Source organism: Uranotaenia lowii, chromosome 1 (genome assembly GCF_029784155.1).
Source record: "Uranotaenia lowii strain MFRU-FL chromosome 1, ASM2978415v1, whole genome shotgun sequence".
Lineage (NCBI taxonomy): Eukaryota > Metazoa > Arthropoda > Insecta > Diptera > Culicidae > Uranotaenia > Uranotaenia lowii.
This window is the reverse complement of record NC_073691.1, coordinates 173,179,509-173,191,535: the sequence shown is the minus strand read 5'-3', so window position 1 is coordinate 173,191,535 and position 12,027 is coordinate 173,179,509. Positions and strand designations below refer to the sequence as shown.

Sequence of the window (12,027 nt, the reverse complement as noted above, 5' to 3'; positions counted from 1 at the left end):
AAAATCCAGCGTTTGCGAGTATTTCGTAACGGTTTTTTGCCGTTTGGGGGGGGTGATCACCCCGATCACCCCCTCATAGGACCGCGCCTGGCCATAAGTAACCTCGAAGGATGTACTGTACGCTTACTGCTTAGTATTAAGTTCATGGAATCTTTTCGAGGAAACTTCAAGTTTCATTTAGATCCTTTATATTTTTGCGTTTGTTCGTATAAGAATAATAATCGTCAAATGTAAAAAATTCGTAATTGTACGCCTTTAGTACTCTCACAAACGTTACCGTCCCCTGAGCAGCAGAGGAAAGCAATTTTTGCACTAACGTTCTGTCTGGGAAATTTCGAGCCTCGTACGGGTAACGGTATTCGTGCTGGTAGTAAACCAAAATAATGTGTGTTTTGGTCGTGCGTGGTTTTTCCTAGAAAAGCGGGATCTCACTCTCTCTCTCTCTCTGTGTCGGCTGCCGGAAGAGTGACTGAGTGCAGGCGCATGCGGTTGCTTTGGCTTTCCCCTGCAGCCGAGTAACTCAGCACCCGCGTGTTTTTCCAATGCGTTAGCTCTTTCGTTCAACCGATGCACACACATGGTTGTGGAACGGAACGGAGCGGAAGTAGGCAGCTACATTCGACACAACTGGGCTACCGTGGCACTAGGCTACAAATCGGAGTAAAGCTCGCCTGGCTGACGTCACAACGGCTTGCCGAAAAATTCACGAAGTCTTGCGAATCCCCAAAAAGCTCGTTGTCGTGGGGCCGACCTAAGCACGAAGACGATCCGCTGCTATCCGAATCGGGCCTCTGTGCGAGACATTTGCAATGGTCCCGAATCCTTAGTCAGACATCCTTGTTCAGAACGCAGCAAAGCTTCAGTCGGTGCGGTCGTGTGCAACTAACCAATCTCGCCAAACTGCTCGATTCTCAGTCAAATCCAGAAAAGAAATAAAACCGTATGTAATTGTGAAAGTAGCACTAAATTGGCACTATCTCTAGTTTTATGATCCTAAATATCGGAATAGGCAACCCCGATTCGCTTGCCGGAAGTATGTAATGTGTCGCGCAAGAAGCCGACTTCAACTTGCTGTGCACATTCTCATAAGCCTAACACTCTACAGCTGCTCCACAGTTTCTTGAAACCGGAAAATTCAAGCATACATTAAAGTACCGTGTTTGTACCACAACTTCTGAGCCTGAAGCCTGTAGCGAAGTGAACGATTCGTACGCTCGAGTGTAAAAATTATCGAAACGGACTTTGCTTTGCCGCGGACTAGTTGCAAGGTTTTCGAAGAAAAGTTGGAAACTAAGTGCAGTGTGTGTGTATGTGCTCTATCAGCCATCGACTAGAAGCGTTCTGAATAAGCGAATCGCTAGAAACCGGAAGGCGAAAGGAGCGACCCAGTGCGAGGGCGAGACTGTTATCAACCTAGCACCGGAAGGCTTGTATTTCTCTACACGCTAGTCAACAGTTGTTTTTTTTTGTTCGTATTGCTGCTAAAAGGTGGAAACATTTGACCGAAAGATAAAATCGAAGCTGTCTGCTTAACGGCAAAACAAAAATAGTGCTATCAAGTTTTCTACTTCCCAATATAGAACTTTTATGCCCAATAAGTGTAGTTCAAGTTGATGTATAGTTGATAATCGATTTTTAAACCAAGAACGTAGTGCAAGTGTTTATTTTTCTACTTCAACGATATCGATAACCAGTGTAGTCCAAACTCAAAGTTAGTAACATAAGCTGTTTGTTAAGATATTCTAAAGTTTCTGAATAACGCTGTTGAAACGTATGAGTAAATGTTATAGCATAATCGATTCTTAAGATAAACGTTGGAACCCAACATTCTAGAACAAATTTGCAACGTTTGTGCAACTAAGAGAAGAAACATCTAGTGGGAAACCCTTCGAAGTAAACCCCGTGAACCTTCATCCCGTGCTAAATGGGTGATTTTCTGTATGGTGGTTCGGTACTGACAAGCGAATCCTGCATATCCGGTCAATCGCTGCTGGATACACTGAGTATTAACAATCTGCTCAACATCAAACACCTTGCCGCAAACGGGTCCACTGGAAACGGAATCACAGCGGGTGGTTTGAGTTCAGATCTGTCGGACAACGTCATCGATAACAATAACTGCAGCACCAAATCATTGAAATCGTCCAACATGACTGCAACGAGTTGTGCCCAAAGTGTTGGGGATAGCACTATCGACGAATGTTCTGGGCTTTTGATATCCAGCTCCCAGATTGCATCGAGTAATTCGATTGTCTCGATTCCCACCATCACGACCGCCATCAGTTCTGAGTGTTCGCTTACTGCATCGAACGTCAATTCGTTGGCATTACAGCTGACGACTCCGCATTCGGACGACGATACTTCGACCTCTTCACTGCTTAACGGTGGAGGTTCGGTCGCTTCTCCAATTGCATCGCTCAACAATAATAACAACAACCCGAACGCAACCAACAACAACATTCTTGTTGATAGCTCCGAACTACATCTTCCGAGTGCCGAAGAGCTCAATCTCAAGGCCAGTGATCTGGGTTGCCTCAGCGTTTCCTCCGGTTTGATCAACGGAGGAGGTTCATCGTCGCACATGATCCTTCCACCAAATGGACTCAACTTTGGATCCAGTGCTTCTGATCACTGCAGCCCTTGGTCAACCAGTATCGAAGACAGTGTAGCGAGCTCGCATCTATCCATGAACGGTGGTCTCGGTGGATTTCAAAACTTTTCCAGCAACCATCTGTACAACGGGGCTGCAGTGGCTGCAGCAGCTGCAGCAGCAGCCGCCCAGCAGCAACGCCGTGCCATCACCGGTGGATTCCCTCACCATGGTCTATCTCCAACAAGCTCCAACCCTAACCACATGATGCAGGCTCACAACCTCCAGAACCCTTCCCAACAATCACAGTTTAAAAACTCCTATCCAACCTGGTCCAATCCCTCGTCCTCAACACCCTGGTCCCAGCAACACCAAAATCAAGCACCGCAACAGCAACAGCAGCATCAACCAAATTCCGTTTCAACCTGGAACCGCGGACGTTCCGTTCCCAATATGAATCTTGGCAATGGATCCCTAAACAATATGCACCCCCGCAACAAACCCCACAACCAATCCCAACAATCCCTATCACCCTACGCCAATCACCTGCAACAGCAGCAGCAGCAACAACATCAACAGCAGCAACATCAACAGCTATCAGCCGCGGCTGCTCTTATCAACAACTCGCCGTCCAAATATCGGCGGAGCACCTCGTACCCAACGTCTGCTGCGGCTGCAGCTGTCAAATCTTCGAGCGGCCTGCTCTCGAATGCTATCGCTGCGGCAGCCGCTGCTGCTGCTGCCGCCAACGGTGGTGGTGGTGCTTCTTGTTCTTCGTCTAGTGGTGGAATCAGTGGTGCCAATGGTAACAATGGGGCAAACAGTGTTGTCGGTGGTGTTGGTGTTGGAGTGTCCGGTTTCGGCAGCCCGCTGGATGTGGTCCAGCTGGACGACGCCCGGGATCCGTTCCTGTCTGCTTATCAGGTGAGTTTGATAAACTTTCTGGAACCTGAATTATGTTTTCCACTGGGTAGACGTTTTGATTTTTTTAAGTACAAAACAAATATATGATCATTTCAGATCAAAACTCGCTTGAGTGTGGTGTTAAGCATTTATGTTTTGAATCCATTATTTCCGAGAAAAATTATAATTATCTTTTAGATCTGAAATCGTTTTTAATACCTACCAGTACCGATTTAAATTTGAAGGATGACAAATATCTTCAAACGGGGCTTAATGCAACAGCGGTGTTTGATGTTTGATGCAATATTTGTATATTTACTACATTATTTATAAACCTTAGCAGGTATTATTGGAAAAAAAATTCAATGTTATATAGTTTTACGATAAGATAAATTAATTAAAAAAACCTATAGCTGGAGTAGGATCATATCGAATTCGAAATGAACTAAAAAGTTAGCTCATGTTTCAAAACCTTCATTATACCTTAATTTTTTTTTCAAGATTGATGGAAAAAGTATTTAAGAAAAATCCATTCCTTGGATAATTGTCATTAAATGTCATGTCATTCAAAGGTGAACAACCTTTTCAAGCAAAGGAACAATTTAAATTTCAAATATTTTCGGCAGGCCGCTCTTAAAATAATATTTGCTTATATACCGTTGAACCTCATAGATAATAATCATTTGAATGAAGAAACTAAGAAAAAGATCTTCACTTTTTGGCGATACAAATTTTTAAACGTTAAATCAAACCAATTCATGTGTTGTTCATTTGAAACTTTAAAGTTAAAAACCAGTTTTAAGGCAAATGGGACAAAATCACCCAGAATTGTTATGGCATGTCACTTAATCTTAATCATTGATTATTTTTTAATAAATTTTTCACAGAAATGGAAAATTTTCAAAGTCTATTCTAGAAGCGTTCTAGAAGTGGTTCTTTAAAAGTTTTTTTTTTCATTTAAACCGGTGTGGTGTGGTGTGGTGTGGTAACATTCCTCATCATTCGTTGGACGCTGAATCGATATTAAAAATTTATTGATAAAAGTTTTGTTTTCTGAGCGTATTTTCGGGTTTTTCTACATTTGAAATTTGCCCTTGAAGGTCTGATTTGTTATCCTATAGACAGTGAAAAAAAATTACATGAAGATCACTTTAAGATCATTGAAATGTTGAGTTCACAGATTTTATAGAAAATTTTGATGAAGAATCTAACTTACAGTGAACATTCTTTATTCTTCGAAATATGTTCACATATCAAATATTTTTAAATAAATTTTCGAAACTCTTGGAATAAAGCTTAGTTCTTTTAGAAATGGGACACTTTCATTTGCTAATAGCTCGTTTTCTAGTAATCGGAAATTCAAAATTTTGATAGCATTTTGTTGCCTGTAAAACGTACCATCCGACCTATGTTTTCAAAATTTAAAATTTACGCGTTTTTGAGATATTTACGATGTTAGATGAAAAGGAAAAAAAAAAATTTGCACAGTTTCATTCAAAATCCATCATTATCAAATTGATAGCTGACAAAACCTTTGATTTTTCGAAGAATTATTGTGTTTGAGTGGTGGAAAAGTATGCAAATACTGTCAAAAATGTCCACAGTTCAAATCAAGCATTGGGGTGAAGCATATGACCGGCAACTTCGGCTAAAGGTCATCAGGGAAGTCAAGTCTCATACCAGCATTTTGAATTTTCAATAAGCAAAAAACTATGGCTAGATCGCTGAAATTTCCCAAATTTTGATTTTCCGATACGCTGAAAGTGTTGTTTGGTATTGAGTCATTCAAACCTAACCACAAACAACAATTTCATGCTAATTCCACAGCTCGTAAGCTAAATAGCCGGTTCCGAGGCTATGGGATAGATGATTTGTGATGAACGAAAAACCTTATGAAATACACTATTTTAAATAAATACCACCGTTTGAATCCTTAACCATGTCTGCTCGTGGCAAGGTCCCGTGTATATTAAAGTGTGTATTATCTGGTTATTTTGTATAAAATATAATGATTTGCCAAAATTCTGCTCCTGTGAAAAAAAACAACAATTTTCAAAACGTAAACTATGGTTTTCGCTGTTTTTAAAAGCCTAAAAGAGTTATCTTTTATGTATCCTTCGCAACCTACGATCTATACTTACCGATTATTCTTCAAGTACAATCTCATGATGGTTTAACTTCGTTATTGCCAGATTTTGCCAGCAGAAATTCCATTAAAAACGCTCATAAAGTGGCTCAAAAATAATCAAATTTGTTTATTTCGAAACAGCTGGATCCACTAAACTGCCCTCAGTTTCTTTTAAAAAATAAGTATGGGTCCGAAAAGTACCAGAAATTGAAGGAGGAGGATGTAGCCACCTAAAATACGGATTAGACGAAGTATAAGTTTGAAAAACTGATCAATATAATGACTGAAAAAAGTGTGCGCTGGACGATGGGAGGTACCAAGAGTAAAGTTTAATGAAATTATTGTTACAAAAAAAAAAAAACGATAAATATTTTTTTTTTCAAATTTTTCCATGAATTATCATAAGATTATCTCCATTTGCTTCATAGAAACTATTTAGATCAAACGAAAGGTTTTTGAGATACACGCATTCGTAACTGTCCCATTTCTAATAGAACTAAGCTTTAGGATTTCTAACGCTGAATAATGAAAATGTCATGATATTTTTTATGTGAATTGCTAAAAGAACTCGAGTTTTCGATGTTTGGTATCACTTTTCGATTGAATTTATGGAAATAGTACATTTTACATTAAAAAAAGCCACAGATTTTTAGAGTTAGGTAACAGAACTATAAGTTTTGTTTTGGTCAAGAATCTAAAATAATTTTTAAGGTAGCTTTCTTGTCGAGTCATGACGATCAGAAATCTAAAATCTCTTATTATAAACGCAAATTTTTGGTCTAATAAGCCAAAAACAAAATTTTCAAAGAAAAAAAATCTACTGAAGATCACTTTACACACTTCAAAAAGCTTGCACGTTAGTTCATACAATCAGCAAAAGCATTCTACAGTCGAAAAAAATCCTAAGTTTTTTGAGTGTAACTTCAAGATCAATGATGCTAACATCTCAGAACTGGATTCTCCGAGACGAATTGAAGCCGTGCACAACGAAGCACTTTTATCTAGATGGATTCACAGCTTCAGAAAACTTGTCATTATAAAAAAGACAATCTGGAAGTTTGGGATCACCCGCTAAAAAACATGCAAATTTTGATCGTTCATATCTCAGCCGTCTTAGGACATATTGCAAATCTTCTGAACTCATTTGAAAGATAATGAGCAATAGCTATTTCGGAGTTATTTTGCCCAGAAATAATGTTTTAGTTTTGCACCTAAAACTTTATCTAAAGTTAGAGCATTTAAAAAAAAACACACTCAACATTCAAAGCCGATCATCTCGCGATAGGGTGGACCAAATTTCAAAATTTGAGTTGCATTAGAATCCTTATTCTATACTTCTCAAAACACAATCAAAAAATTTTGTGCAAAAAACAATCTGGAATTGTTTTCGTGAATGTCGATCTGGACCCTATCAGTGCCATTTTAGATCATCTGCGTTACCACATAGTAAATCTGAGAGTTTTTCCTACATGATGGCAAGACTTGGCATCCTTGCCCTTAACCTCCGAAAGCGAAAAAAACAGCTTTTTTAAATGTGAATAGTAAACTTTGCGGAATTCGTCTAGCTCCAAGCCTGTTGAAGCTTTGAATCTATCTACACCAAAGTGCTGCGTTTTGCACGGGTTCAATACGTCACGGCAGATGCATTGCTGAGTGGTTAGCAGTACTGTTCTTGAAGTAACACTCAAAAAACAGCACAGAGGTCCTTCCAGGGACACAGGTTTGATCCTTTTCAGCTGTGAAAATCTTGGCGTTGCTGAAGAAAACACTGTGAAGAGTTGTAGTAACGAACAGCGTCGAGGGAATGTTCCACTCACTGAAAAAATGTATGAAAGACTACAGAAGGTATTTGAGCTATTCTTGTATTTTTATTTCAGCTCAACCCGATGGACAAGATTTCAACGAATGTTTATTTTGTTTGATATATTCGATACTCTTGTATATAAAAAAGCTTCAGGTTATTGAAGAATTTATAAAAAAAAATACGGGTATATATTTAAAACGCAATTTCTGTATGTATGTTTGTTTGTTTGTTTGTCCTCTTCAAGCTCAGCAGTATAGACTCCAAGAGAGTTGAAATTTGGCATAGGTGCTCATTAGGGCCTTGAATGATAAAAAATGTTTTCAGATTTTCTGATGACCCTTTTTGAAGGGGGTCGTCCATTCATGACAAATATTCTTTTTGCGATATTGGGGTTATTGTACATCGGATTGTGATGAAAATTTGCACATTTATTGTGGAACAATCAGGTTTTCGCCCTCGGATCTCTTATAGAATCTTTTCAAACGATTTATTTTATTCTTAATATCCTGAAATGGAAGTGTTTTGAGTTTATTGACATCTTCAATTGGTCTTAAACAGTTTTGTTTCCTTTTCAAGCAATTTGAAGATTTTTTTTTTGTTTCGATTATAGTCGTTTTACTATCTTTATGGCATTCGTCATCAGCGTTGCAGTTGGCGGATCGTCATTGAAAAACTATCCGGTACAACTGTATTTGATGTTTACTCTTGAGCTCAAACTCACGGACATCGGCTCAGAAGACAACAGACTTGCCATCTGACCTATATCGCAAGCCCTAATTGGAAGATAATTTTGATTATTGACTCTCTGGAGCCACTATTATAAATGCATTTGTATGAACAGATCATCACCGGTGGATTATGATATTTAAATGAATTATTAAAGGCTTTCGCTGAAGTATTTGATTCTAATAGGAAGAATATCAAATGAAAGTAATGAAAATTATAGACGGAGAGATTAGATGAGGAAGCATGATAGGTGTTGAAAATGGGCCAAGAGCGTGTTATGAGAAATCTTCTTGCCGTACAATACCATTTGTTCCTCATCGTATTGTTATCTATAGTATTGTTATCAAAGTCTACAGGGTGATTTTGCATTGAACTAGACAATCTTCCTTTTGGAGTTGAATACTTCACCGAAGTGCCGTTAATTATGAAATTGAAAAAAATAATTATGAATGTTAGAAATTATATTCCAATTTCTTCAAATTCACATGAGATAAGTCTTGTTAAGTCTTGTTAACGCAACCAGTGGTTTTATTATGAGATCACAAATGGAAAACAACATTGTCTGCCAGCTTAAATTATTCTCTGGAGCCAGGAGACAATCGATCGCCACCAGGCCTATGCAATTATACTCAACCCGCGTGGAGGACATCTCTCAGATTTAAGCTTTTTTGTCAGATTTAAGCCTTTTTTCTCAGATTTAATTTAAGCTCGAAATAATAACAATGCTAAAAATTCACAATAAATATAAAATTGATTGATTGGGATGGTCGTTTAGCCTGCTGGCTAACGTGTCTAGTTAATAAGCCAGAGGTCTAGGGATCGAATCCCATCACACTAAATCTAGCTTAAGGAAATTTTGTAAGTCTTTAGACGTAAAATGAAAACATATGTACAACGAAATGAAACAGTGTAACGAACAAAACGGAAATTGTAAACTCTGCGGAGTATAAAAAGATCGCAAAGACGAACCAGCCAAAGATTGAAAGTCTCTATAAAAATGACAGACAATACATTGATTTTTAAAACCATTTTCGTACTATTGACCAGCACACAAACTCGTAAAAAAATTTACAGATTCGATAAAAAAAACAGGATCAAAGTTTCAAATCTATGCTTTATACGAAAAGTCATTGGAATAAAATCTACAAAACGTTGTTTTCATTTGGGACCGAAAATTTGCTTAAAAAAAATCTGTTTTTGAGAAGTCTGGTTTGAAAGTTTGAAAACAATATATTCGAAACAACATAAAACGAAAACGAATTGAAATTTTGAATGAAACCAGAATTTAAAGCTTCGGAAATAATAATCAGTGTACAGAAACAAGAAACTTAAAATAAAACACCATTAAAAAAAAATCAAATCCGAATTATTGAATAAATTTCAAATCAAGTTAGCAATAAACCATGATTAATAAATGTTGAGTAAAATGATAATAATTGTTTATAATTTATCATCTTAATTTTAATTTCATTTATTAATTTTCAATTGAATGGTTGATTAAAAAACTCTACAGTAATATCTTGAATTTGAAAAAAAAATTTCACGACTTTAATAGTGAATTCTGGACTATGAAAACAAAAAATATTCTTTTCGAACTGAAGCAAATTTATTCAAAACAAATGGTTGATGATTGAATCTTTAATTTGAAAATAAAAAATTACAGATACTGAATATCGGTTATTTTTTGAAAATTTTAACAAAATATGAAGGCGAGAAAGACAAATTTACCACAATTTACAAGGAAAATACTCTCCATAAAAACGTCTTATCATTTAAAAATTAATTTATTGAATTTAATTGGCAACTAAAAGAAACAGTATTTTTAGTGCCAATGTTGTAATGTTTGAACTGGAAATTTGGTGTACTGAATTCAAATCCTTGTCTGATTTTCTCCATCATCTCTAGTTGATATGGAGATGATATAAGGTGACATGAAGTTATTAAGTTTCCAAATTTATAGGATTTGAGTGAAATCTATGATTGTTAACTGATAAACTATCAAATCTACTTGAAAAATTGAAGCTGTTTGTGAATATGTTCATTAAATTGTAATGTAAAAGATTAAAATTTTACAGTTTTTCATAACTTGAAAGGATAACATTACAAGTAATCCTAACATAACTAAAAAAAGTAAAAAAAAAGGTTTCATTCCATTTAACAAATTTGTTGAAGTAGGTATGCAAAGCTTATTGATTTTTGCCTTAAAAATATCTTAAAATAAATAAAATTTAAAAATTCTCCAAAAAATCTCAAAAATTTCCGTTTTTTGCAGAATGATGAAAAGAAAACAAAATGAAAAATGTTATAACTTTTTTCGCAGAAGGGAGCGGGAAAGTGGGGGGAGGGGGGGGGGGGGGTGTTAGACCACCATTCCTCCCCCCCCCTTTTGTACGGCCTTGGTTAGGTCTAACAATAGAACATCATGGTCAAAAGTGTTCTATTTTTAAATCGTTTACCAATTTTCCGGGTTTTCCAATGATTTTATTTTATTCAATGAAAAATAGGGGTTATTGTTTATATTTATCACAGCGATGATAGTTTTCCCTTTAACTTAGGCTTGGACTGTTAAATAACTTGGTTAATTCCTAATATCTCGGATTTCTCGAAATGCTTCCCACTAATTCAGCTTTCTGTTTTAGCACTGAAGAGAAAGTACATTTTAAAAATTGCTAAAAATTTTATAGGAATTACTTTTTACGGTAAACTAGCTGACCCGGTGTGCTTTGCTACACCTTTCAAAAATCAATAAATTGTGTGAAATAATATCATTATTCATAAATTTTCGATATCTTTTAAATGAGATCTCCCTCATTGAGTTATCATTGGAATACAAAGAAGATCAGATAGATCCTGAAATGATTTTTTTTAAAATTTGATTTGAATTTAATTTTTAATAATGGTTATAAATTTTGTAATGAGAACTCGTTTTTATTTTCCTTTCTCCTCAGCAATATGGGGAAGGTTCACGAACTCCACGAACATAACAACATTTTTCGTAACCAAATAACATCACTTTTCTTATCTATGGCTCCATCTGCTTGATAAGTTTTCGAGTTATACATGCTTTCCTTCTTCCCGTTTCTCCTCTGGAAGAAGGAGAGGTCTTGAGTCTTGAAAAAACCTCTCATTTAAAATATGGTTTCTTTAGCTTGAAAATTGATCCTAGACCTAGTGCAAGATCTCATGCCAAATTTGGGATCGGATTACGGGAAGGGGTCGCTCAACGAGCCTGAAGTTTGTATGGGATTTTGAGACATTTTGTTCGGGAGAAATATGAAAAACCAGTTTTTAATGGACAACTATGGTTTCCTTCGGCCAATTTCTTTTGGAAACGGTTTTTCTTGAAGCCCAAACTATGACAAATATTTTATCCGAAGACTGCAATTTGATTCGAATTAAGATAAAAAAGTTATTTTTGCCTCAAAAATTTGCTAACTTTTCCCCCTTTTTCCCCCCTTCAATATTCAGAGTGGCCCACGGGAGGCCCACAGGAGGGAAGGGTACCAAACCATTTTAGGAACATTTCTCCTAACCAAATACACTCCCATGCCAAATTCTGTTCCATGTGCATGATCGGTTCTCGAGTTATTCATTCATATCTGTTTTGCTTGGGAGACCACCTCCTCCCTTGTTGTTAGGGCGAGGGGTCTCAAACCATTATAGGAACCTTCCTCGGCCTCCAATACCCTAACCTGCCAAGTTTCACGTAATTCGGTTCAGTATTTTCCGAGTCTATAGAGAGCAGACAGACAAGCAGAAGTTCTATATAGAGCTAGTAGATAGTGGTATGATATGATAAACGCTAGAATAAAAGTTCATTGCAGGCCTAGGGTTATCTTAATTGTATGCCAACAAAATGAATTATTGTCAATTTTC

General features: G+C 36.9%; 1 protein-coding gene across 2 annotated transcripts in view; it reads left to right on the top strand.

Annotated features, from left to right (window-relative positions):
- LOC129753988 (translational regulator orb2) overlaps nt 1–12,027 on the top strand; it is a 924,966-nt gene that overhangs the window by 32,940 nt on the left and 879,999 nt on the right. The window contains exon 2 of one of the 2 annotated variants that reach the window (XM_055749925.1): nt 1,117–3,514. In XM_055749925.1, coding sequence (XP_055605900.1) covers nt 1,925–3,514 — 1,590 coding nt within the window. In that variant the 5' untranslated portion in view covers nt 1,117–1,924. Of the gene's footprint in view, nt 1–1,105; nt 3,515–12,027 lie in introns of both variants that reach the window. The other variant, XM_055749864.1, reaches the window with a different exon arrangement.